At 42.4% G+C, this 27,008-nt stretch overlaps 1 protein-coding gene across 1 annotated transcript in view; it reads right to left on the bottom strand.

Moving 5' to 3' along the window:
* Positions 1-27,008, bottom strand: part of dcaf5 (ddb1 and cul4 associated factor 5) — a 146,074-nt gene that overhangs the window by 56,137 nt on the left and 62,929 nt on the right. The window contains exon 6 of the mRNA XM_070878922.1: positions 11,954-12,167. Within this exon, the coding sequence (XP_070735023.1) occupies positions 11,954-12,167 (214 nt within the window). The remainder of the gene's footprint in view (positions 1-11,953; positions 12,168-27,008) is intronic.

A 27,008-nucleotide genomic window follows, 5' to 3' on the forward strand; every position in this document is an offset into this window, starting at 1 on the left:
CCACATTATATTCCATTTGCCATGTTCTTGCCCACTCACTTAGCTTGTCTATATCCCCTTGAAGCCTCTTTGCATCCTGCTCATACCTTACATTCCCACCAAGCTTTGTATCATCAGCAAACTTGGATACATTACATTTGGTCCCCTCATCCAAATAATTGCAGTACCCCACTACCATCAGCCTTCCAACCCAAAAAATACTTGTTTATTCCTCTCTTTTCTGTCCATTAACCAATCCTTAAATTACCCCCATCCCATGAGCCCTAATTTTGTTTAATAACCTCTTGTATGACACATTATCGAATGCCTTCTGAAAATCCAAATACACCATATCCACTAGTTCCCTCTTATCTATTCTGCTAGTTACAACCTCAAAAAACTATAACATGACGACAACCAATGCATCCATGATCTCTATAGCCACCTCTTTCAAAACCCTAGGATGTAGGGAAAGAGCCAGGGAGGGGGACAAACTGGATTGATCTTTCAAAGACCCGGCACAGACTTGATGGGCCGATTGGCCTCCTTCTATGCTGTACTGGGATTATGCAGTGCTGTATCTAAAATTCTGATCCTGCAGCCATCTGAACAGTATTCTCAGTGGAAGTGAAAATGACTTCCGCAATCAACCTCTGCATTACTGGGTGCTTCCAAGCATCAATAGGGGCCATCACACAAATCAGTATGCAGTTCAACATTGCATCATTGAGGTTACAGAATCCCTCTTCTGTGATGCATCAGCATACAAGTTCAAGAGCATCAGAGGAAGCAGGCCCAATTTTACCAGTCCTGCAGCATTCCGGAGTCGTCTTAGGCATTCCCCCAGAGTCTAGTATCGGGCATACGGACAATATGGCCCCGTCCATCGGATCTGATCGAGTATGGTCAATGCCTCAATGCTGGGGATGTTGGCCTGAGAGAGAACGCTGACGTTGGTTTGTCTATCCTGCCAATGAATTTGCAGAGGCAGGGTTGGTGGTACTTTTCCAGTGCTTTGAGGTGCCTACTGTACATTGTCCATATCTCTGAAGCATGAGGGCAGGTATCACTATTGCTCTGTAGACCATGAACTTGGTGGCGGGTTTGAGATCCTGGTCTTCAATCACTCTCTTCCTCAGGCGACCGAAGGCTGCAATGGCACACTGAAGGCGGTGACGGACTTTGTCATCAATGTCTGCCCTTGCTGATAGTAGGCTCCCAAGGTATGGGAAGTGGTCCACCTTGTCCAAGGTCTTATCATGGATCTTGATAATGGGGAGCAGTACTGTGTGGCCCAGACTCTCATACGCTTTAGTGAAGGTGTCAACAATGGTTTGGAGTTCAGCCTCCGAGTGTGCGCAAACACAAGCGTCGTCTGCAGACTGTAATTCAATGACAGAGGTTGGAACAACCTTGGATCTGGACTGGAGGCGACGGAGGTTGAACAATTTCACCCTTCAGTTCTCGTTCCAGGTACTGGCATCCGCTAGACTACGTCACCGTCCGAGCGGGGGACTGCAAGGACGTCCGCATCACTCACGCCATGTCAGGAGCTGACGAGTGCTGGACTGACCACCGCCTAATCCGCTCTGTTATCTCCATCAACGTAGCCTCTAAACAGCGGGGCAACAGAAATGCTTCTACAAAAAAACAATGATGAAGCACTCAAAGACCCTGCAAAGAAAGCCCTATTCACCCAACACCTCACAGCAAACCTGACGACTTCCAATGAACCGGAGCCACAGAGTGTCCTCAGGACCACCATAATTAGCACTTGTGAAGAGACTCTTGGTTACTCTACCAGAAAACTTCAAGACTGGTTCGATGAGAATGACCAGAAGATCCAGAAACTAATAAACCTCAAACGCAAGGCATTTTTGAACTGGAAACAACACCACAATTTGAGTGAAAGAAAGCAGCTCTACAGACAACTGAAGGCCGAGGTCCTATGAAAAACTCGTGACCTAAACAACAGATGGTGAGTGGAAAAAGCGCAGGCGATCCAGCAACTAGCTGACAATTCCGAGTAAAGTAGCATTGGCTGCTCTTCCATTGTCATTTATGAAGCTGCAGGCAGTGCCTCACTCCCTTCATTAACTGAAAGGATTTCTGCTTCTTTGACATTCAGATGGTATGCATGACCACAAACTAAAGATAACGATGCAGTTTGATGCTGGCTTTCCAAGGAGTGTGCAGATCTCTACAACAATCAAGGATTCTCAACTGTTCAAGATGGAACACAGAATGCAAGGTCTGCTTCTGTGAAATGAGTATGTGCTCCAAATATGGTTGATGACATATGAAAATCATAAGATAGGTTTGGATGAAGAAGGCACTTCAGCCTGTTCGATCAGCCTGTTCGATCTCATCCTTGAGAAATTGGACATGTGTAATTTTTTCTCCCCATCTCACCCGAAGGCATCATCCTCTTACTGAGGTACTGTCCAACAAGTGCTGGCCATTCTCCAGTACAATAGGCCAGTGGTCATTATTCATTTGCAAGCTTTGACAGTGCATGGTGGTAGGCTACAATCCAGGGAGGCTGGGAGGGAGGGGGGGAAAAATAGATGGGGTCATGGTCATAACCATCCTGTCCTTGACAGACTTTCAAAACACACATGTACATCCCTCAAGGATTGTTAGTGATCAGGAGTAGGAACTTTGGGTGCTTTTTACCTCCCTATATCAGTAGCACTGAAAGCAGCTGTTGCTAACTCAGTACAGACTGGGAATTGAACCAGAGGTCTTTGGGTCTGTCTGGTCCGGCTATACTGGATAAACTTGCTCAATTTTCAGGGTAGGTTTGATAGTTTAAACATACCAGACAAGATTACAATGGGTTTAAAATAATAATACTTGCATATTCGTGGCAAAGGGAAGTGCAGTTTTATATGTTTGGCAATTCATTGCAGTGTACTATGGAGATTACCACTGGACAGTTATATAGGGCTCAATTTTCCCCAGTGATTTGCGGCGTTTTTTTGGCATGTGCCGCTTTTTTTGACTAAGTTAAAAATATGCTTCCCCAATCAATATGCGCCAGCATAACTCAATTAGTTACAAATTTTTAGGTTCTTTTTTGTGTGTGATAGGGGGCATAACCTGCCACCCGTGCCAATTCTGGCCATTGATGCAAGTTTGGCCAGCTCCGATTTACTCCAATTCTTCTTAGGACGGCGTATGTGGCATCACTGGAAAAACCTTCTGGTGAGTTAAGAAAATCAGCGCAGGTAAGTAAATCAGCGCAGCAGATACCTTTCCAGGGCCTGGACAGCAACAGCAGAGAGGGGGTGAGAGTGGGGGCAGAAGCCTTTCGGGCATAGTTAGAGGAGAAGGCAGTTCAACCAGAGATAGGTGCAGGGACCAGGAGGCTATTCGGCCTGGGATAGGTGCAGGGACCGGGAAGGAGTGGGGGGGGGGGGGGTGGAAATAGGAGCAAGGTCCGGCACCGGCATCTGGAGGGGGAGCGCGGGCGGGGTAGACTTTTGTCATCACACTAATAATTTAATGGAGGTAAGTTGCTGCAATGTTTAATGTGCTTGTGCAGATTGCTGTGAGCTGGCTTTTATGTTTCACTTTCCACCCTCAGCCTGCATTGTGTCCCTGGTTACCATGGCAACCCGATTTTTTGATGCAGATCTTGGGTTCCACCCCCAAAATTAAACAACAGGCTTGGCAGTGCCAAAATGAAGAATTCAAACGGGGAAACTTGAATAATTTTTTTTTGGTGTATTGGGCCCCCAAAAAACGTGCGTAACTCTTCAAATACGCCAAAAAACAGCTTTGAGGAAAATTGACCCCATAGCGTGTTCATTTTGCTGCTGTTCAGAGAAGGTAAAGAAGATCTTCACTTAAAATATATATACTGTACATATATAAATATAAAAAGTTCAATATAAATAATTAAACAACAGACAGCTTAATAAGTATCTGGCAATATGTTATATTATGAAGTTTGCAGCACTGCATTTCACAAGGAGCTTCTTCACAATTTCTTATACATTACAGGGCACTAATACTGCAACAGAATTTCACAATATTCTTTACTTTAAAGATGGGGCTTTAAAAGCAACAGGAAATTACAGTTCACCATTATTAGAAATCTAGTATTTGGCTAAACCAGAGACTTAATTTCTCAAAAACAGTATCAGGCTTTTTTTGGGAATGTGAAAATAATAAAATCAGCTTAAGCAAATCCACACATTTTTAGTTGTGCAACTTCTTGCAAGATTTTTTATAAAGGAACATTTTTTCCAAGGAAAAGTTCTTTAAGTAGGCTTTATCCTAAACTATCTTCAACTATGTACACTTTTGAAATCCTGTGTACGAACACAGTAAATGCGTAATCCAATCAGAAAAGAAAAACTTAAGAATTAAAGATTAAAATGATTAATTTAGCAAAAATTGAATGCATCGGATGAAGACAAAATAATTTACTTATTTGTCTAAGCATGATGTAAGTCAAGAAAAAACTAGTGATGAGGAAAATTAAAATACGAGACACAAATCTTAATTAATCATTGTTGAAATTTGCTGAGATGCTACACCCTCTAGTGACTAAATCACAATATTGCACCTACTGCTATATCACTGAACCCCTTAAATCTTCAATGGGCCGTAATTTGCGGCCGCTAAGGGCAAGTATGAGGTGCGTACGCTCCGTAGGGGCCACGCAAGTTCCTGGTTTAGGCATGCGCTGCGCATGCACTAAAACCCGGAACGGATTGGTCAAGAATTCTCTAGATTATCCGCATCTCCGGGAAAAGGGCATCCACGGGCGGAGAGTTGGGCTATTTACCCAACTTCTGCCCAGCGAATGCCCGTGAAATTCTTATACCTCGTAAAATTCTTATACCTCGTAAAAGCACCAGTGTAATAGTTTTCAAAAACATTTAAAAACATTTTTTTCATTTAATAACTACAACACATGTAATAAGGTAGTTATTTCTAGCCCCTTTAAAACATTTACATTTATTTTTCAAAATTTTTTGTTGTAAATGTTTAATTATATTGTAATTAATTTTAAATACGTAATTTAAAAAAATGTATTTGTTATGAGATCCTCATTCATGCTTTTGGGGTTTCCGACATAAGGTATCCCGATAAACATGAATGGGATCCCCTTATTTCATTGGTTGGGTCGGCCCACGTGATCCCAGAGGTGCTTGCGAACTGCAGATGCCCCTGGGATACACGGGCCTTGACATGTGTCTGCGCGGAGTGTCCCAGGAGCATATGTTCGATTTAATTTTAATTTGTAAATTGCCAAAAATGGTAAGCATATTGCATATTGGCTCACCTATATTTTCACTTTTTCGTCGGTGATAGACATCAATTAAAAATCACGCAAAACTCATTTTTTTAAATGGTTGCATCTATAGCAGTTGACAAGCGGACCTTTTCTTCATCATGTTTAAAAGAGCGTGCCATTGTGCTGTGCTCATGGTTGTAAGGATGGAATTAAATTGAAATGAGGAATTTCAGATTCATGCAGGGAAAAGGACCGCTGTGAAGCTGGACTTTGCAAACATTTATTGCTTTCAGGTTATCTCTGAATCACTGTTTTTAAAAAAAAAAATCATCTGTAATCCCTCGGCTCAATCAAGCAGATAAATAGATTATCATTCAATTGATTTAGGGACACCTTTGTAATGGGTCAGCTTTTAAAGATCCGGGCTCAAATTAGTTTCAAAACTGTCTTAAATATATATGAATGGAATTATATGCAATTCAGATGTGAAAATTTACAACTCTTGAAATTAGGATGGAATTTAAAATATTCGTTTTGTCTTTTGTTACTGTTATTTTATAAAGCAAGGATTTCCGCTCAAAAAATTTAAAGCAGAGAAAGGAAAGAAGCCCACCTTCAATATTAATAATAATCTAGTTATCTCGTGGTTTCATTTCCATTCTTGCCCTATAAGAGTGAATCCCTTCTCTTGTCACTTCACACTTAAGGGCTCAGCTGTAGCTTGTAGGCCAAGAATCAGGAAGTAAAAAGGACCACCCCACCTGATCCCAGGTTCACATATGCACAATAGTGCGCTCTTGGGGAGTACACTGCGCGGAGCTATGCAGTGTTTTAAAGGACGTTCTCGCAGGGAGGATTGCTCAAGTTGCGGATTTACTTGCAATGCTGGCGGTGTACTCCTTAGCTTCACCGTTGACTGCAAATTCAGGCCAATTAAAGATTTCATGAGATATACTCTCAAGAGCTCAATTTCACTACCAAATAGTCAAGAGGAACACGTGAATGATGTATAGTCACTTGGTCAAAAGGCTTTTGATTTAATACACCATTAGGAAGCAACCAAATATTATAAAATGACCATCTCTTGGAAAGGATCATTTGCTCCTATAAATCAAGTCTGGAAGTGCTTGGGGAAAGAAAAAAAAAAAAGAGGGCACAGAAACTAAAATTTATCAGTGATGTAGCACGTTCTCATTTAGCTGAGACTACAAGTGACCTTTTCAAAAGCAGAGTTTAGAAACATGAAAGACATTTATAATTGTTGCAATATTTATTTTCCTTTAAAATCACAGAAGAAAACACTTCAAAGTCATTAATCTCTTACCACTATATCTTTGAAAATGGAATACTTTTCTACCAATGATTAGCATCCATCACAGAGCACACTTCTGACAATTGTACAATAATCCCCAGCCTGACGACCTACCTGGAAGAATGGTCCACAGGAGAAATCCGTTATTTTCAACAATGGTGTTGGGGGTGGGGTGGGAGAAAGAGAAGGAAGAAAGGATCCAAATACAAAGTTGCAATATCCTGAATCAATGCAGTTCTCAAATGGCAGGTTTTACTTTCAAACTATATAAATATAACCAAGGCAGTTACTGTAAGGAGATGTGACCCAGTGTGCCACAACTAAGATGACCCAAAAATCCTTCCTATCCATTGGGACTTGGAGAGTCTCACCCTCATAGTGCCCTTTTCAAAATCCAATGTCAAACTATTGAAAATAATTAAGGGAAAATTGCAAAGAAACATTATGCATAACTTTTGAGTTTTACTTTTCAACAACAATTAAGACATCTTTCTATTACTTTGCTGCCTTACCCCTCCATTTAAATTTTGGTAGAGCTTACAAAAAAATGGAATCCCAGAAATATGAGGAAATTGAATATGCACAATTGAAACAGGACTGCTGACCTGCTCGGGACTGCACTTGTACTGAATTTTAGAATGGGAACTGTTGTGTTCCTAACACAGATGAGACTGCACACAGAGAGGTTAAAGTAACAGTGGCCTCAGTCTTTATTAAGACACTCCAGAGTGAGTAACAGGCCTTAGGGTCCGGCTTATATACAGTGCCCCCAAGAGATGCTGGGATCCCTTGGGACTTCAGGGGATGTGCTCCCTGGTGGTGGAACATGGGAGTGCATGCCTTTCAGATACACAACAGCACTCCCTGCCAAAGTCAAAATGAAAACTATTTACAAGGTGAGGCGGTCGGGAGCCTTTCTTTCCCTGGTGGCCTGCCTCGGTACAAATGTCTGTTCTGGTGTGTTGACTGTGCCCTCGCTGGGCTGGCGTATTGTTGGCCCTGCAGGGTGAGCCTGGCCTTGCTGAGCTGTTGGGTGTGATTGGTTCGATTTCCTGGTCCGGCGGTGTCGTTGATCCTTTGGGTGTGTGTCGTGGGCTTGAAAAAGGTGGTGTCTGCTGTGCGTTGTTCAGGGCAGTCTGTGAACTGCAGCCTTGTTTGGTCCAGGTGCTTTCTGCAAATTTGTCCATTGTCTAGTTTGACTACAAACACCCTACTCGCTTCTTTAGCTATCACCCTGCCCGCGATCCACTTGGGACCATGTCCATAGTTTACCACTTACACAGGGTCATTCGGATCAATTTCCCGTAACACAGTGGCGCGACCATCGTTTACATTTTGTTGCTGCCGCCTGCTCTCTACTTGATCATGCAGGTTGGGGCGAACCAGCGAGAGTCTGGTTTTAAGTGTCCTTTTCATGAGTAGCTCAGCCGGGGGCACCCCTGTGATACAGTACCTGCATCTATAGCAACAGGAGCGTGAAGTGACGGCCCCACCACAATATTGCCAGAATGTTAATACTATTAATTACCCCCTCTGGTCTTGACATCTATAGATACTCTGAATGACCACCAGTTTCATTAACAACAACTTGCATTTATAGAGTGCCTTTAACGTAGCAAAATGTCCCAAGGTGCTTCACAAGAGCATTATCAACAAAAACCTTTTTGACACTGAGCCACAGAAAGATATCAGGACAGATGGCCAAAAGTTAATTGAAGTAGGTTTTAAGGAGCATCTTAAAAGAGACAGAGGGGCTTAGGGAGGGAATTTAGAGCTTCGGGCCTAAGCAGCTGAAGGCATGGCCGCCAACAGTGGAGCGATTAAAACTGGGGATGCGCAAGAGGCCAGAATTGAAGGAGCGCAGGAGGTTACAGAGATAGGGAAGGGCGTGGCCATGGAGGGATTTGAAAATAAGGATGAGGATTTTAAAATTGTGTTGTCAGACCGGGAGCAAGCACAGGGGTAATGGGTGAACGGGATTTGGTACGAGATAAGATATGGACAGCAGAATTTGGGAGGAGTACGTGGTGATTTAAGGTGGAAGATGAGAGGCCGGCCAGGAAAGCATTGGAAGAGTCAAATCTAGAGGTGACAAAGGCATGGATGAAGGTGTCAGCAGCAGATGAGCTGAGGCAGGGTCGGAGTCAGGCGACGTTACAAAGATAGAAGTAGGTAGTATTGATGATGGAGTGGATATGTGGTCGGTAGTTTAACTCAGGGTGAAACACAATGCCAAGTTTGTGAACGGTCTGGCTCAGCTTCAGACTGTTGCCAGGGATGGAAACGGTGGTCAGGGAATGGAGTTTATGGTGGACACAAAAGATAATAGCTTCAGTGTTCCCAATAGTTGGAGGAAATTTCTGTTCATCCAATATTGGATGTCTGACAAGCAGTGTGACAAATCACAGACAGTGGAGAGGTCCAGAGAGGTGATGGAGAGATAGAGCCGAATGTCGTCAGTAAACATGAGGCACCTGATCTTGTGTTTTTGGATGATATCTATCACTGAGGGGCAGCTTGTCGATGAGAAATAGAACTGGGCCAAAGGATAGATCCTTGGGGGTACTCCCGAGGTAATGGTGCGGGAGTGGGAAGAGAAGCCATGGCAAGTGACTCTCTGACTAGGATTCGATAGACATAAATGGAACCAGGCAAGGGCCGTTCGACCCAGCTGGACGACGGAAGAGAGGTTTTGAGGAGGATGGTGTGGTCAACTGTGTAGAAGGCTTCAGATATGTCGAGGAGGGGGGAAAGCGATAGTTTACCAGAATCACATAGAATGTAATTTGTGACTTTGAGAAGGGCCATTTCAGTACTGTGGCAGAGCCAAAAACCTGATTAGAGGGCACAGATTTGGCAGGCGAAAACACATTCAAGGACTGATTCAAAGACATATTTTCTCAAGTATTTTTTCTCTACTGATTATTACTTTAAGTTCCTCACTCTTAGCTCCTTGTTTCTCTGGTACCTTCTACTGAGAAAACAGATACAAAATATTTTTTTAAAGTCTCTGCCATGTCCTTATTCCTTATTATAATTTCCCCTGTCTCAGCCTCTAAGGGATCCACATTTACTTTCACTAGTCTTCCTTTTTACATACTGGTTGAAGCTCTTGCAATCTGTTTTTTATTGCTAGTTTACTCTCATATTCTCTTTCTCTGTCTTTATCAATATTTTGGTCATCCTTTGTTGGTTTCTAAAACTCTCCCATTCCACAGGCGTATTACCCTTCTTTGTAACATTATAAGTCTCTTCGTTTAATCTAATACTGTCCTTAACTTCTTTAGGTAGCCATGGATGGATCACTTTACCCTTGGAATTTCTATTTCTCAATGGAATGTATATTCCTTGAGAATTTTGGAATATTTCTTTAAATGTTTGTCGCTGCTTATCTACCAACATACCTTTTAATCTAATTTCCCAATCTACCTTCGCCAACTCGCCCCTATGTAATTGGCTTTATTTAAGTTTAAAACTCTCATTTCGTACTTGTCTTTTATTTTCAAATCCAATGTGAAATTCTATCATATTATGATCACTCTTCCCCAAGTATCCTTTACTATGAAATAACTAATTAACCCTGTCTCATTACACAATACAAGATCTAAAATTGCTATTCCATGATTGGTTCCATGACGTATTGTTAAGAAACTGTCTCGAATGCATTCAATGAACTCGTTCTCCAGACTACCTTTGCCAATTTGATTTGCCCAATCTATAAGAAGATTAAAGTCCCCCACGATTATTGTATTACCTTTGTTATAAGCTCCTATTATTTGTTGATCAATACTTTGCTCCAACAGTGCAGCTACTGCTCCCACCAGTGTTTTCTGCCCCATGTTATTTCTTGTCTCCACGAATACCGATTCTACTTCCTGATCTTCCAAGCCAAGAATCTCTCTCACTACTGTCCTTATGTCATCCTTTATTCTCAGGCCACCGCCCCCCCCCACCCCTTTCCATTCTGCCGGTCTTTTTCAAATGTCAAGTACCCTAGAATATTTAGTTTCCAATCTTGGTCACCTTGCAACCACGTCTCTATAATGGCTATTAGATCAAAGCCATTTATCTCTAGTTGTGGCACTAATTCATCTATCTTGTTATGAATGCTTCATGCATTCAGATAAAGAGCCTTTAATTTTAACTTTTTAACTATTATTCCCTGCTTTCACCTTATTCACTGATGCACTATTACTGTTAAACTCTCTGTCCCTTCCTATCACACTCTGCTTATCTTTACCCAACTCGCCACACTGCTTCATTGCCATGACTTTTCTATTTAGATTTTTAAACTTACCCTCACCTGACTCCTCCCCTCTCTTTTTACTTTAAAGCCCCATCTTCAGCCCTAGTTATTCGATTCACCAGAACACTAGTCCCAGCCCGGTTTAAATGGAGACAATTCCACGGAACAGCTCCCTCTTTCCCCAGTACTGGTGCCAGTGCCCCATGAATCACAACCCCTTCCTTCCACTCTGAGCCACGTATTTAACTCTCTGATCTGCTTGTCCTCTGCCAATTTGTGCCTGACTCAGGTAACAATCCAGAGAGGGAATAGCACACTTGTACTGAAATGCAAATTTTCACCAACATTCCAACGCCAGTGAACAGAGCTCTATATGTACATTGAAGTTTGCATGCTGAGTGATCTGCTTTGCCCAAATACCAAGTGATGCACAGTCAGCAGAATAACTTTCTGCTGCCAACTCTTAGCATGAGCAGTAGTCCTAATCCCATATACCCACCTTGTTATATAAAGATTAATTTACTGCTCAACTTTTATCAAAGAATACTTAATTAAAAGCGGATTTTTTTGTTTTACTCCCATTCACTCAGAGGGCCAAAATACTTTGACAGACACTGTACAGTGACACTCAGAAATCTACTTTATTAAAGATACTTAACTAAATTGAGAGTCCATGACCTCATCCATAAATGCAACACTGTCACTATATAGGGAAATAAAAATCCAACAAGTCCACCAGACATTCCAAACATACCTCCACACTGAATAAGGTCAACAGAATAGTTTGCTGTTTAAATGCATGAGAAATATGTCTGACATGTGCAAATAGGAAACACTGCTCTGGAAAGCTTCCAAATCCTACTTTTTCCATTTACAGTAAAGATGTTTTTTTTACAAGTGACATTTCTGCACACAACTGCTTATGCTGTTCAACATATTATTCTGAGGAAGGCGATATTTTCTCCACAACGGCATACATTGATGTAGCAACACTACAGCCAACTTTAAATGAGGACATATAACTTGATTAAACAATTGTACAAACAATTTCATGCAATGTTGAGCTATCAACTCACTCTTAAGGTCTTACAGACCCCAATAGATGGAAATATAAGTAGCTAAAAGCTACTTTTCTAGTCATTTCTTTTAAATGGTTTTCACTTACTTGATCGTGGTCTCCTGCAAAGCAACAGCTCTTCATAGTGCAGGAATTGAAATATCCTTGGTTATCAAACTCAAACACAGACTGTGGCGAGTGAATGTCATATAACACTGGAGGCAGGCGACGTCGCAGTGCCAACAACTGGGTCCCACTACTATTGAAGCGGACACTCATGGCACTCTGCATGGGAAGTTTTCCTCCATAACGGAGCAAGGAGCTACAAGAAGAACACAGGGGGTTACAAAAAAAATCCTAGCAAATGATCCACCTGTAGAAATTCTGATTATTAGAGCACATATGTTTATGTAGAGACCCACTATAAACCCATCTGCTTCAGACATGCAACCAATGTTACTATAGAAAAGTCAATCCCGAGTAAGGCAAGTGAATAGCAGTGTTGAGCAATAGTGTTTTTCATACCATGACCAATTGATTTATACAGATTAAATAAAAGTTCATCTGGTAGGGTAAGTAGTCACATTATCCTCAAATTCAGAAATATAGCACACTGGCTGAGAGCTAGTGAAACACAATTAAGAGATAAAGCAGTTCAAATACCAGTCAAGTCTACTCTTTCACACTTGGATTCAAACCAAAGGAGTCCAGAATTGTACTGCTGGAGCTTCCTGGCTGCCTTATATCATTATTTTGCTCCATGTGCCAAAATCGTAAATGTTTCTCAATTTCTCTAGCCTCACTGTCTGCCCCCACTCCCAACACCAATCCTGCCAATTATTAGCTTTGGCATGATTCAAAACCTATTTAAAAGACTAGAATCCCAATACAAAACCAGATTAGGAACAGAAATTCGATCTTAAGTTAATGTCTGCTAAGAAACAAAAACAAATAGGCTACACAACAATCACAAAGATTTCTGGATGCAAGATATATTTTTCTCTAATTAGTACACTTCCTAAGTGGAATGCACCTGCTATTCTGCGCAGGGAACTCGATATTTGAAAATAATCTTCATCTACTAGCAGATATTCACTAGGTTATCTATCGGTGAACATCCGTGGTTGTAAAGCTTATTATAGAGCATGAGATGACACGTTAAAAGTGACCCAAAGCATCAAGTATTATACATGATGTTCCATAAGTATCCCACAAGAACTGTCTCGATGAATTTTTCCATTTCCAATCTCAGTTGACCTTCATGGAGTCTGGAATAGTGCGTGGTGTGTGACTGGTAGGGTGTAGTGAGATTGAGAGTGGGGGGGGGGGGGGGGGGGTTAGTTTTATTCATAGCAATAATACGGTATGTCCAGTTGGCTGTAAAAGCAGCATTTCCACCCAACACCAACAAAAATAAATGCCCAGTTTCTTAGCTGACCTGCAATTTTTGATGAAAAGTTGCAAGGGGAGTTCCAGCTGAACGTTTGCCTTAACTCCTTTGCCCAGCCAACTTCCCTTCCTTGACAGCATTGTTCTACAGAAACTGATACATTTGGCTCACTGATGCAATTGCACAGTAGGGCCAAAGTCAGATGTTTTACAGTTTAAAAAAAGCAAATTGCTCAAGGATGACCGCAAGAAGATTTAAAAACGTGTGTTGAGTGTAATTTTAGAAACAAGGAAGCCTATTTTAATAAAATTCAGAAACCAAACTAAAAGAAAGCCATCCAGTTCTGACCTTTCTAGTCACTTGAACCTCTATTGCTCACAAAAGTCTCAATTTTTAAATATTCCTGCTTTCCCCATCCTCCAGGCTACAATCAGGATCTCATTGTGTAGGGCTTCCATTACTTACTAGGAGGTCTTACTAAATGCCACATGCTTTAAGTCATGGCACTAGATAACCATTTTGAAACTGGTGACATTTTCTATGATTAGTACAAAAACACACACAAAAATCTAAGAATTGAGATGCAAACTCTTGTTTTCCTCAATTAAAATTTCCTGTATAATTTTTTTCACCAATTTTGTTTCCTCCACTACTGGCTCATCAATAAGCAATGACAACTTTACAAAAACATGTTGTGCATTCATAAACATAAAAATTAGTTTACTAATTTGTACATTTTTAGCACCAACTTTAAAACTCAAAACACAAAAAAAACCAGTGGTTATATTTATTCTTAATTTGTTCTCCTCCCTTGTTTACTAGAATTGCTTAACTATGGCAATCTTTGCTTAACTATGGCAATCTTTGCTGAACTATGGCAATCTATTAGAATATTCTGCTGGAAAAGTTCCAAGGAAACAATTCTCTCATATACTCTATGGAAACAGAACTCTTGGCTAGGCAGAAAAGTATGGAAATTTAATCAAGCATACTACACTCACAAACAATAGAAGACTGTCAATCTGTACTATAAACACAGGTCGTTCTAACGCTGGGTGCATAATGTGGCCAATCAGTATAGTACTAGTTTTGCTTTCTGTGAAAATTCTCTGCTCTTCCACCCTCCCCAAAACACAAATCAAAAAGGCAGCATGGGTCTAAAGTAGACCAAAAACTTTTAATTCAACCAGTCTTTCCTCTGCCATAGTTTAAGTCACACGTTTATAAGAAAAAGCATACTTATCGTGAATGATGCAAGAAAGCAGATACATATTGTATACTCTGCTGCTCCAAGAGCTCAAAATGTTGCTTAAATATCCCTCTAAATTGTTAATCCAAAGATAATCCTTCTAAAATAGAGTATAGCCCCCATTTTAACAAACAATATGGTTGCTGGTTTCAGTGATGAAAGGAGATTTTTTTGTCCTGTAAGTCTGTATATATTGTTAAATTCTTTTTAGTCAGAATTAAAATTGATTCTGTTGTTCTTTGTTTTAAAACAATGGATAGGCACCCAGTCTGACAAGGCAGCGAGCTCATCTTTCAATCAGGGTTTAACTATATTCAAGGCTTTAATATATATATTTTACACCAGTGACCACAATTTTGGAAATAACTACATGGAGGAAAGGGGGTCATTTCCTATTTTCCAACAAACCTCCCCAAAAATTCCCAGCCTTGCACGGAGAATACTTCGTTTTAACAGCCAGAACCCCAAATTTCTGATCCTCACCTCCCAGTCATTAGGTCCCGAACACACAAGTCTTTCCTAGAATAATAATAAAATGGGTTTGAACGAACAGCCTTTACAGACACATGGTTGCATGGTGACCAAGGTTGGGAACTAAATATTCCAGGGTACTTGACGTTGCGAAAAGACAGAAAAATGTAAAAGGAAGGGTGGCGTAGCCCTGATAATGAAGGATGACAAAGATAGTATTGAGGAAAAGCAGGAAGTAGAATCAGTGTTGGTGACGATAAGAAATAACAAGGGGCTAAAAATGGTAGTCGTTCATTTGCCCCATAACTATAGCTATATTGTTGGATGGAGCATTAATCAAGAAATGAGGAGGTTGCAACAAAGGTATGAGGAGTATGAGAGCATGGGCCTTATGCTAAACATCCGTGAGACAAAGGTCCTCTACCAACCTGTCCCTGCTACTCAGCACTGCCGCCCGATTACCAAAATCCACAAAGAGGCCTTGGACAACGTGGACCATTTTCCGTACCTCGGGAGCTGACTGTCAGCAAGAGCAGACATTGATGACGAGGTCCAACACCACCTTCAGTACGCCAGCGCAGCCTTCGGTCACCTGAGGAAATCTGGCACCAAGCTTATGGCCTACAGGGCAGTAATGATACCCGCCCTCCTTTATGGCTCAGAGACGTGGACCATATACAGCAGACACCTCAAAACGCTGGAGAAGTACCATCAGCGCTGCCTCCGCAAGATCCTGCAAATCCACTGGCAAGTCAGGCGCATCAACGTTAGTGTTCTCCCTCAGGCCAACATCCCCAGCATTGAAGCATTGCCCACACTCGATCAGCTCCGATGGGCGGGCCACATCATCCGCATGCCCCTCACGAGATGATCACCAAGAGTGGCTCAGTAGCACCACTACGGTCTGAGCTGGCAGAGTCCTGAAGGACATAGCTCACAGACTGGGCTTGCAACAAGTGGTCAGAGAACCAACACGAGGGAAAAACCTACTTCACCTCGTCCTCACCAATTTACCTGTTGCAGATGCATCTGTCCGTGACAGCATTGGTAGCAGTGACCACCGCGCAGTTCTTGTGGACACCCTCCATCGTGCTCTGCAGCACTACTGCCATGCGAAATGGGATAGATTCAAAACAGATCTATCAGTTCAAAACTGGACATCCACACGGTACTGTGGACCATCAGCAGCAGCAGAATTGCATTCCACCACAATCTATAACTTCATGGCCCGGCATATCCCTCACTTGACCATTAAGATCAAGCCAGGCGACCAAGCCTGATTCAAAGAGGAGTGTAGAAGAACTTGCCAGGAGCAGCACCAGGCACCTAAAAATGAGGTGCCAACCTGGGAAAGCTGTACAGCGGATGCAGCATGCCATAGATAGAGCTAGGTGATCCTACAATCATCGGATGAGATCAAAGCTCTGCAGTCCTGCCAAATCCAGTCGCGAATGACGGTGGACCATTAAACAACTGACGGGAGGAGGAGGCCCTATGAACATGCCAATCCACAAGGATGGTGGAGTCCAGCAAGCGAGTGCAAAAGACAAGGCTGAAGTGTTTGCAACCACCTTCAGTCTGAAGTGTCGAGAGGAAGATCCATCTCGGCCTCCTCCTGAGGTCCCCACCATCACAGAAGCCAGTCTTTAGCTAAAATCGATTCACTCCACCCGATATCAAGAATGGTTGTGCACACTGGATACAGCAGAGACTATGATCCCCGACAATATGCCGGCTGTAGAACTAAAGACTTGTATTTGAGAACTAGCCGCACCTCTAGCCAAGCTGTTCCACTACAGCTACAACGCTGGCATCTACCCGCCAATGTGGAAAACTGCCCAGGTATGTCCTGTCCACAAAAAGCAGGACAAATCCAATCCGGCCAATTAGCGCCCCATCAGTTTACTCTCAATCATCAGCAAAGTGATGGAAGGTGTTGTTAACAGTGCTATCAAGCGGTACTTACTCACCAATAACCCGCTCATTGATGCTCAGTTTGGGTTCTGCCAGGACCACTCAGCTCCAAATCTCATTACAGCCTTGGTCCAAACATGGACAAAAGAGCTGAATTCCAGAGGTGAGGTGAGAGTGACTGCCTTTGACATCAAGGCAACATTTGACGGAGTGTGGCATCAAGAAGCCCAAATAAAATTGAAGTCAATGGGGATCAGGAGGAATCTTGGAGGAAACTCTACACTGGCTGGAGTCATACCTAGCACAAAAGATGGTTGTGGTTGTTGGAAGCCAATCATCTCAGCCCCAGGACATTGCTGCAGGAGTTCCTCAGGGCAGTGTCCATGTCAGCTCTTTTGACCATGTTTGGGCCAAGGCTGTAATGAGATCTGGAGCAGATTGGTCCTGCCTGAACCCAAATAGTATCGGTAAGCAGGTTATTGGTGAGTAAGTGCCATTTGATAGCACTGTTGATGACACCTTCCATCATTTTGCTGATGATTGAGATTTGACTGTTGGGGTGGCAATTGGCTGGATTGGATTTGACCTGCTTTTTATGGACAGGGCAGACTTGGATAATTTTCCACTTTGTCAGGTAGATGCCAATGCTGTAAGCTGTAGAGGAACAGCTTGGCTAGAGCCATGGCTAGTTCTGGAGCACAAGTCTTTGCTGCATCCTGCGCATTCACCTGTTTCCTGATATCATGTAGAGTGAATTGAATTAGCTGAAGGCTGACCATCTGTGATGGTGGGGACCTCAGGAGGAGGCAGAGATGGATCATTCACTCGGCACATCTGGCTGAAGATGGTTGCAAACACTTCAGCCTTGTCTTTTGCACTCGTGTGCTGGGCTCTGCCACCGTTGAGGATGGGGACATTCATGGAGCCTCCTTCTCCTGTCAGTTGTTTAATGGTCCACCACCATTCACAACTGGATGTGGCAGGACTGCAGCGCTTTGATCTCATCCATTGGTTGTGGGATCGCTTAGCTCTATCTATAGCATGCTGCATCTGCTGTTTAGCAGGTATGTTGTACTCCTGTGTTGTAGCTTCACCAGGTTAGCATGCCATTTTCAGGCAAGGCTGGTGCTACTCCTGGCACGCTCTTTTACACTCCTCATTGAACCACGGTTCATTGCCTGGCTTGATCATACATTGAGGAATATGCCAGGTCATGAGGTTACAGATTGTGATAGAATACAACTCTGTTGCTGGTGATGACCCACAGTACCTCATGGAAGCCCGGTTCCGAGCTACTAGATCTGTTCTGAATCTATCCCATTGAGCACAGTGATAGTGCTGCACAACACGATGGAGGGTGTCCTCAGTGCAAAGACAGGACTTCGTCTCCACAAGGACTGTCTCGTGGACAGATACATTTGCGACAGGTAGATTGGTGAGGACAAGGTCAAGTAGGTTTCTTCCTCTTGCTAGTTCTTCCACCACTTACCACAAGCCCAATCTGGTAGCTATGTCCTTCAGGACTTCCTAGCTCGGTCAGTAGTGATGCTACCAAGCCACTCTTGATGATGGACATTGAAGTCTCCCACCGACAATACATTCTGTGCCCTTACTACCCTCAGTGTTTCTTCCAAGTGGTGTTCAATATGGAGGAGCACTGATTTATCAGCTGAGGGTGGGTGGTGATCAACAAGGTTTCCTTGCTCATGTTTGACCTGATGCCATGAGATTTCATGGTGTCCGGAGTCAATGGTGAGGATATTCAGGGCCACTCCCTCCCAACTGGATTCCATGGTGCCTTCACTTCTGATGGGTATGCCTTGCCGGTGGGACAGGATAGTGGAGGAGGAGTTGGAGATATTGGTCGATAGTCATTCTCGCAGAATAATACCTATGTCAGGAATGTACTCTGGGTGGGGATTTCAATGCCCTTCCACCATCAAGAGTGGCTCGGTAGCACCACTACTGACCACGCTGGCCAAGTCCTGAAGGACAAAGCATGTCTGTGGGACAGCTTCCTTTTTGGCACAAGTTCCTAGAAATATAGAGTAGGACTTTACAGGGTCAACTGTGCCTTTGTCGTGTTCAAATCAGATACCTAGGACGATGTCAAGTGGTCCCTCCGGTGTTATTCTTATTGTACTTTTTTTGTAGAGATTTTCTACAATCGAGTGGCTTGCTCGGCCATAGTGCTACATTGCTGCGGGCCTGGAGTCACATATAGGTCAAACCGGGTAAGAATGTCATGCTTCCTTCCCTAAAGGACATCTGTGAACCAGTTGGGCTTTTACGACAATCCAATAGCTTCATGGTCACCATTACTGACTATCTTTTAATGCCAGATTTATTTAATTAACAAATTCAAAATTCACAGACGGCATTGTGGGAGTTGAAATCACATCTCCAGATTATTAGTCCAGGCCTTTGGATTACTAGTCTAGTAAAGTTACCACTATGCGTGGACTTGGACTTGAACTGTCTGATAATCGATGTTCTGAAAATATTACTAATCGTCAAGTAATGAAAATTGAATGAGGCAAGCCCCAAGTGTGCACTACAAAAATGGAAGACCAAACACAGAGCACAAGCTTCCTTACAAGGAAATATAAACAAAAAATCATCAACCTCTTTGGCACAGTCAGCATTGTCCATCTCTTCCCTTTCATTAGTAGGCATCAGACAGCAAAGAATTTGAGGATCCTTTTCTTCTGTCGCATCTCAACAGCCATTAGGGTTTGTGTCGGACAGAAGACCACTGATGGAAGAATCTCCAAGTTGCACTGCTCCTACGGGAGTAGTGGACTGCAAGTCTGAGCAGCATCGGATACAGCATTAAATTCCTTGGGCCCCAAAGAGAATACAAATTTTCAACTCCTTGCAAGTTCGTACCAAATCAGTAGATACACTTGAGGGTGTGTAATTGGTCATGAGGTAGGAGACAGTGATAAAGGGTATGTATCCAATTGGCAGGGTGTGACTGGTGCTGTCCCAAGGGATCTGTACTGGGGCCTCAACTTTTCACTATATTTATCTATGATTTAGATGAAGGAAGAGAGTTCTATATTCATGTTTGCTGATAGCTCTAAATTAGGTGGCACAGTAAGTAGTGTAGATGGGAGCAGAAAATTGCACAGGGACATTGATAGATTAAATGAGTGGTCAAAATTGTGGCAGAAGGATTTCAATGTGGGAAAGTGTGAGCTCATCCACTTTGGTCCCAAGATAGATCGATCATTGTATTTTCTGAATGGTAAAAAACTAGGAACTGTGGAGGGTCAGAGAGATTTAAGAGTCCGTGTCTAAAAGCTAGTGGACATGTAGAAAAAATAATTTTAAAAGGTTAAAGGAATGTTGACCTTTATCTCAAGGGGGCTGGAATGCAAAAGGGTTCAGGTGAGCGAAAATTAAAAAAGTCAAAGAATAAGGAGAAGGAACAGGGTAGCATTGGGGAAAATAAAAACCAGAGCGTACAGGAAGGGACAGAATGTATAAACATAAAAGGTGAATCAGAAAGTGGGGTCAAAGCAGGAAAAAATGATTAAAAAACAAAGTGAAAAGCTCTTTATTTGAATACACGTAGCATTCGTAACAAAATAGACACAAATGGGTATGATCTGATAGAGATGTGGTTGCAAGGTGACCAAGGCTGGGAACTAAATATTCAGGGGTATTTGACAATTCAGAAGGACAGATAGAAATGAAAAGGTGGTGGGGTAGCACTGTTAATAAAGGATGAGATCAGTGCATTAGTGAGAAACGATACTGGTTCAGAAGATCAAGATGTTGAATCAGTTTGGGTGGAGATAAGGAATAATAAGGGGAAAAAGTCGCTGGTGGGCGTAGTCTATAAGCCCCCTAACATAAGCTATACTGTTGGACGGAGTATAAGTCAATAAATAATGGGGGGTTGTAACAAAGGAATGGCAATCATCATGAGTGATTTTAACCTTCATATTGATTGGACAAAGCAAATTGGCCAGGGTAGCCTTGAGGAAGAGTTCATAAAGTGTATCCGGGATAGTTTCCTTGAACAGTACGTTGCGGAACCAACCAGGGAGCAGGCTATCTTAGATCTGTTACTGTGTAATAAGACAGGATTAATAAATGATCTCCTTAGTAAAGGATTCATTAGGAATGAGTGACCATAACATGGTTGAATTTCAAATTCAGTTGGAGGGTGAGAAAGCTGGATCTCAAACCACTGTCATAAGCTTAAATAAAGGAGACTACAAAGGTATGAGGGCAGAGTTGGCTAAAGTGGACTGGGAAAATAGATTAAAGTATGGGACGGTTGTTGAGCAGTGGCAGACATTTAAGGAGATATTTCATAACAAAAATATATCGCAATGAGAAAGAAAGACTAAGAGAATGGATAAGCACCTGTGGCTAACTAAGGAATTAAGGGAGGGTATCAAATTGTGACCAAGACGAGTGGGAGGCCAAAGGATTGGGAAACTTTTAAAAGCCAGCAAAGAATTAAAAAAATAGAGGGGGAATATAGATTATGAAAGTAAACTAGCACGAAATATAAAAACAAAATAGTAAGAATTTCTACAGGTACATAAAAAGGAAAAGAGTGGCTAAAATGAATCTTGGTCCCCGAGAGAATGAGACTGGGGAATTAATAATGGGAAACAGGGAAATGGTAGAGACGGTGAACAAATATTTTGTATCGGTCTTCACGGTAGAAAATATTAAGATACTAAAAACATCCCAATAGTAGATAGTCAAGAGGCTATAGGGAGGGAGTAATTTAATACAATCACTAACAAAGCAGTACTTGGTAAAAATAATGGGACTAAAGGTAGACATGTCCCTTGGACTTAATGGCTTAAATCCTAGGGTCTTAAAAGAAGTGGCTTCAGAGGTAGTGGATGCATTTGTTGTAAGCTACCAAAATTCTCTGGATTCCAGAGATCCCAGCGGATTGGAAAACCGCAAATGTAACACCCCTATTTAAAAAAGGAGGCAGTCAGAAAGCAGGGAACTATAGACCAGCTAGCCTAACATTTGTCATTGGGAAAATGCTGGAGTCCATTATTAAGGAAGCAGTAGCATGACATTTGGAAAAACATAATTCAATCAAACAGAGTTAGCATGGTTTTATGAAAAGGAAATCACGTTTGACAAATTTGCTGGAGTTCTTTGAGGATGCAACAAGCAGGGTGGATAAGGGGGAACCAGTGGATGCAGTATATTTGGATTTCCAAAAGGCATTTGATAAGGCGCCACATAAAAGGTTACTGCACATGATAAAAATTCATGGGGTTGGGGGTAACATATTAGCATGGATAGAGGATTGGCTCACAGAAAACAGAGTCAGGATAAATGGGTCATTTTCCAGTTGGTAAATAATAACTAGTGGAGTGCCACAGGGATCGATCCTGGGACCTCAATTATTTACAATCTATATTAATGACTTGGATGAAAGGACCGAACATAATATAGCCAAGTTTGCTGATGATACAAAGATGGGTGGGGAAGCAAATTGTGAGGAGTACACTAAAAATCAGCAAAGGGATATAAACAGGCTAAATGAGTGGGCCAAATTTGGCAGATGGAGTATAATGTGGGAAAATGTGAGTTTATTCACATTGGCAGAAAAAAAATAGAAAAACAAATTATAATTTAAAATGGAGAAAAATTGCAAAGTGCTGCAATACAGAGGGACCTGGGGGTCCTTGTGCATTAAACACAAAAAAGTTGGTAGGCAGGTACAGCAAGTAATTACGAAGGCAAATGGAATGTTGGCCTTTATTGCAAGGGGGATAGAGTATAAAAGCAGAGAAGTCCTGCTCAAACCGTACAGGGTATTGGTAAGGCCACACCTAGAGTACTGTGTGCAGTGTTGGTCTCCGTATTTAAGGAAGGATATACTTGCATTGGAGGCTGTTCAGAGAAGGTTCACGAGGTTGATTCCGGAGATGAGGGGGTTGACTTATGAAGATAGGTTAAGTAGGTTGGAAGTTCAGAAGAATGAGGTGTGATCTTATTGAAATTTATAAGATAATGGAGGGGGTTCGGCAAGGTGGATGCAGAAGATATTTCCACTCATAGGGGGGAACTAAAACTAGGGGACATAGTCTCAGAATAAGGGGCCGTTCATTTAAAATATATGAGGAGAAATTTCTTCTCAGAGGGTTGTAAATCTGTGGAATTCTTTGCCCCAGAGAGCTGTGGAGGCTGGGGCATTGAATATACTTAAGGCGGAAATACAGATTTTTTGAGTGATAAGGTAATAAAGGGTATGGGAAGCGGGCAGGGAAGTGGAACTGAGTCTATGATCAGATCAGCCATGATCTTATTAAATGGTGGAGCAGGCTGCAGGGGCCAAATGGCCTACTTCTGCTCCTATTTCTTATGTTCCTGTGTAAAAGGGGTGGAAGTTATGCTACAGTTGTATAAAGCTCTGGTTTGACTGCATCTGGAGTACTGCGTTCAATTCTGGCCACTGCACCTCAGGAAGGAAATATTGCTCTTGGAGAGAGTGCAGATTTACCAGAATGATACTGGGGCCAAAAGGGTTAAATTACGAAGACAGGTTGTACAGACTAGGCTTGTATTTCCTAGAGTATAGAAGATAATGGGGAGATCTAATTGAGGAGTTAATGATTACTAAAAGAATTTGACAGAATAGAGAGAAACTATTTCCTCTGGTGGGTAATTCAGAACAAGGGAGCATAACCTTAAAATTTAGAGCTAAGCTGTTCAGGGGTGATGTCAGAAAGCACTTCTTCACCAAAGGGTAGTGGAAATCTGGAACTGTGTTTCTCACAAAGCTGCTGAGGCTAGGCCAATTAAAAAATTCAAAACTGAGATAGATAGAGTTGTTAAGTAAGCAATGTATCCTGTAATTTTTTTGGGCCGCTTGGCTCCTTTATTGGGTTGGGTGGCCCATTCAAAAATGCGCGCATATGCTGTTTTTGCATTTAAAAGCCAGTGATCTAACTGCACGGGTCTTCAAAAGGAATATTGTAGGTAAGGGTATTAAAGGATTTGGAGTAAAGGTGGTAAATGGAGTTGAGGTACAGATCAGCCATAATCTAACTGAATGCTCGAGGGGCTGAATGGCCTACTCCTGTTCCTTCCTATGTTGTGCTGGAAGTGGAGTGGTTTAAGGGCAAGTACTCCGCCATGGTTTATGCTTCAGGGATTGCTGCTGATGTGCATTTGATTACCAGCAATTCTTCAAAACTTTAAGACAAAAGGTATTGTATCCTTTTGCCCTTTACAGTTTATATGCCAAGGGCATCAAGTCAGGAGAGAAAGAATTGGTTTCAATTCAGTGGCTGCTCCAGTTTCAAATTAGACTACAGTCCTCAAACTGGAATGAAGATAAGTCACTTGCTGGGTGTTTGTTACCCTGGGCTCCTGAAATGGGCTTTATTTAAATGGTCTGTCAATTTGGCTTGTCATTTTTTGCCACAAATGTCAGTGGTAGAAGAATTCTTCATTCACCATTACAAGTAGTCAGGGTCAAATTCCAATTGGAAAAATATTCAAAGAAAAGTTTAAGGTTGCAGAACCTCTGGGTTGAATGTAGGAGGGGGCTCACTGCTCAACTAGGGGGGAGGCCATCTTAGACTTGGTGTTGTGTAATGAGAGAGGATTAATTAGCAATTCCGTTGTGCGAGGCCCCTTGGGGAAGAGTGACCATAATATGGTGGAATTCTGCATTAGGATAGAGAATGAAACAGTTAATTCAGAGACCAAGGTCCAGAACTTAAAGAAGGGTAACTTTGAAGGTATGAGGCGTGAATTGGATAGGATTGATTGGCGAATGATACTTAAGGGGTTGACTGTGGATGGGCAATGGCAGACATTTAGAGACCGCATGGATGAACTACAACAATTGTACATTCCTGTCTGTCGTAAAAATAAAAATGGGAAGGTGGCTCAACCGTGGCTATCAAGGGAAATCAGGGATAGTATTAAAGCCAAGGAAGTGGCATACAAATTGGCCAGAAATAGCAGTGAACCTGGAGACTGGGAGAAATTTAGAACTCAGCAGAGGAGGACAAAGGGTTTGATTAGGGCAGGGAAAATGGAGTACAAGAAGAAGCTTGCAGGGAACATTAAGACGGATTGCAAAAGTTTCTATAGATATGTAAAGAGAAAAAGATTAGTAAAAACAAAAGGTAGGTCCCCTGCAGTCAGAATCAGGGGAAGTCATAACGGGGAACAAAGAAATGGCGGACCAATTAAACAAATACTTTGGTTCGGTATTCACTAAGGAGGACATTAACAACCTTCCGGATACAAGAGGGGTCAGAGGGTCTAGTAAGGAGGAGGAACTGAGGGAAATCCTTATTAGTCGGGAAATTGTGTTGGGGAAATTAATGGGATTGAAGGCAGATAAATCCCCAGGGCCTGATGGACTGCATCCCAGAGTACTTAGAGGTGGCCTTGGAAATAGCGGATGCATTGAGTCATTTTCCAACATTCCATTGACTCTGGATCAGTTCCTATTAAGTGGAGGGTAGCCAATGTAACCCACTTTTTAAAAAAGGAGGGAGAGAGATAACAGGGAATTATAGACCGGTCAGCCTGACATCGGTAGTGGGTAAGATGATGGAATCAATTATTAAGGATGTCATGGCAGCGCATTTGGAAAGAGGTGACATGATAGGTCCAAGTCAGCATGGATTTGTGAAAGGGAAATCATGCTGGACAAATCTTCTGGAATTTTTTGAGGATGTTTCCAGTAGAGTGGACAAGGGAGAACCAGCTGATGTGGTATATTTGGACTTTCAGAAGGCTTTCGACAAGGTCCCACACAAGAGATTAATGTGCAAAGTTAAAGCACGTGGGATTGGGGGTCGTGTGCTGACATGGATTGAGAACTGGTTGTCAGACAGGAAGCAGAGTAGGAGTAAATGGGTACTTTTCAGAATGGCAGGCGGTGACTAGTGGGGTACCGCAAGGTTCTGTGCTGGGGCCCCAGCTGTTTACGTTGTACATTAATGATTTAGACGAGGGGATTAAATGTAGTATCTCCAAATTTGTGGATGACACTAAGTTAGGTGGCAGTGTGAGCTACGAGGAGGATGCTATGAGGCTGCAGAGTGACTTGGATAGGTTAGGTGAGTGGGCAAATGCATGGCAGATGAAATATAATGTGGATAAATGTGAGGTTATCCACTTTGGTGGTAAAAACAGAGACACAGACTATTATCTGAATGGTGACAGATTAGGAAAAGGGGAGGTGCAACAAGACCTGGATGTCATGGTACATCAGTCATTGAAGGTTGGCATGCAGGTACAGCAGGCGGTTAAGAAAGCAAATGGCATGTTGGCCTTCATAGCGAGGGGATTTGAGTACAGGGGCAGGGAGGTGTTGCTACAGTTGTACAGGGCCTTGGTGAGGCCATACCTGGAGTATTGTGTACAGTTTTGGTCTCCTAACCTGAGGAAGGACATTCTTGCTATTGAGGGAGTGCAGCGAAGGTTCACCAGACTGATTCCCGGGATGGCGGGACTGACTTATCAAGAAAGACTGGATCAACTGGGCTTGTATTCACTGGAGTTCAGAAGAATGAGAGGGGACCTCATAGAAACATTTAAAATTCTGATGGGTTTAGACAGGTTAGATGCAGGAAGAATGTTCCCAATGTTGGGGAAATCCATAACCAGGGGTCACAGTCTAAGAATAAGGGGTAAGCCATTTAGGACCGAGATGAGGAGGAACTTCTTCACCCAGAGTGGTGAACCTGTGGAATTCTCTACCACAGGAAGTTGTTGAGGCCAATTCACTAAATATATTCAAAAAGGAGTTAGATGTAGTCCTTACTACTAAGGGGATCAAGGGATATGGTGAGAAAGCAGGAATGGGATACTGAAGTTGCATGTTCAGCCATGAACTCATTGAATGGCAGTGCAGGCTAGAAGGGCCAAATGGCCTGCTCCTGCACCTATTTTCTATGTTTCTATGTTTCAAGCTATGCTTATTCCACAGCAAAACTCTCCTGATATCAGTCCACATGTTCCCTTATTCCTTCATCTATGGACTGAGCAAGCTTAAAAGTAGGATTAGCTTAATTTCCCGATTCTCTTTTTGACGCTAGTGATGAATGGTCCATTTATCCCAAACTTTAAACCACCCAAAATGAAAACCTTGTATTTGGGTAATGCTTACTAGG

The sequence above is a fragment of the Pristiophorus japonicus genome, chromosome 4 (assembly GCF_044704955.1).
Source record: "Pristiophorus japonicus isolate sPriJap1 chromosome 4, sPriJap1.hap1, whole genome shotgun sequence".
Lineage (NCBI taxonomy): Eukaryota > Metazoa > Chordata > Chondrichthyes > Pristiophoridae > Pristiophorus > Pristiophorus japonicus.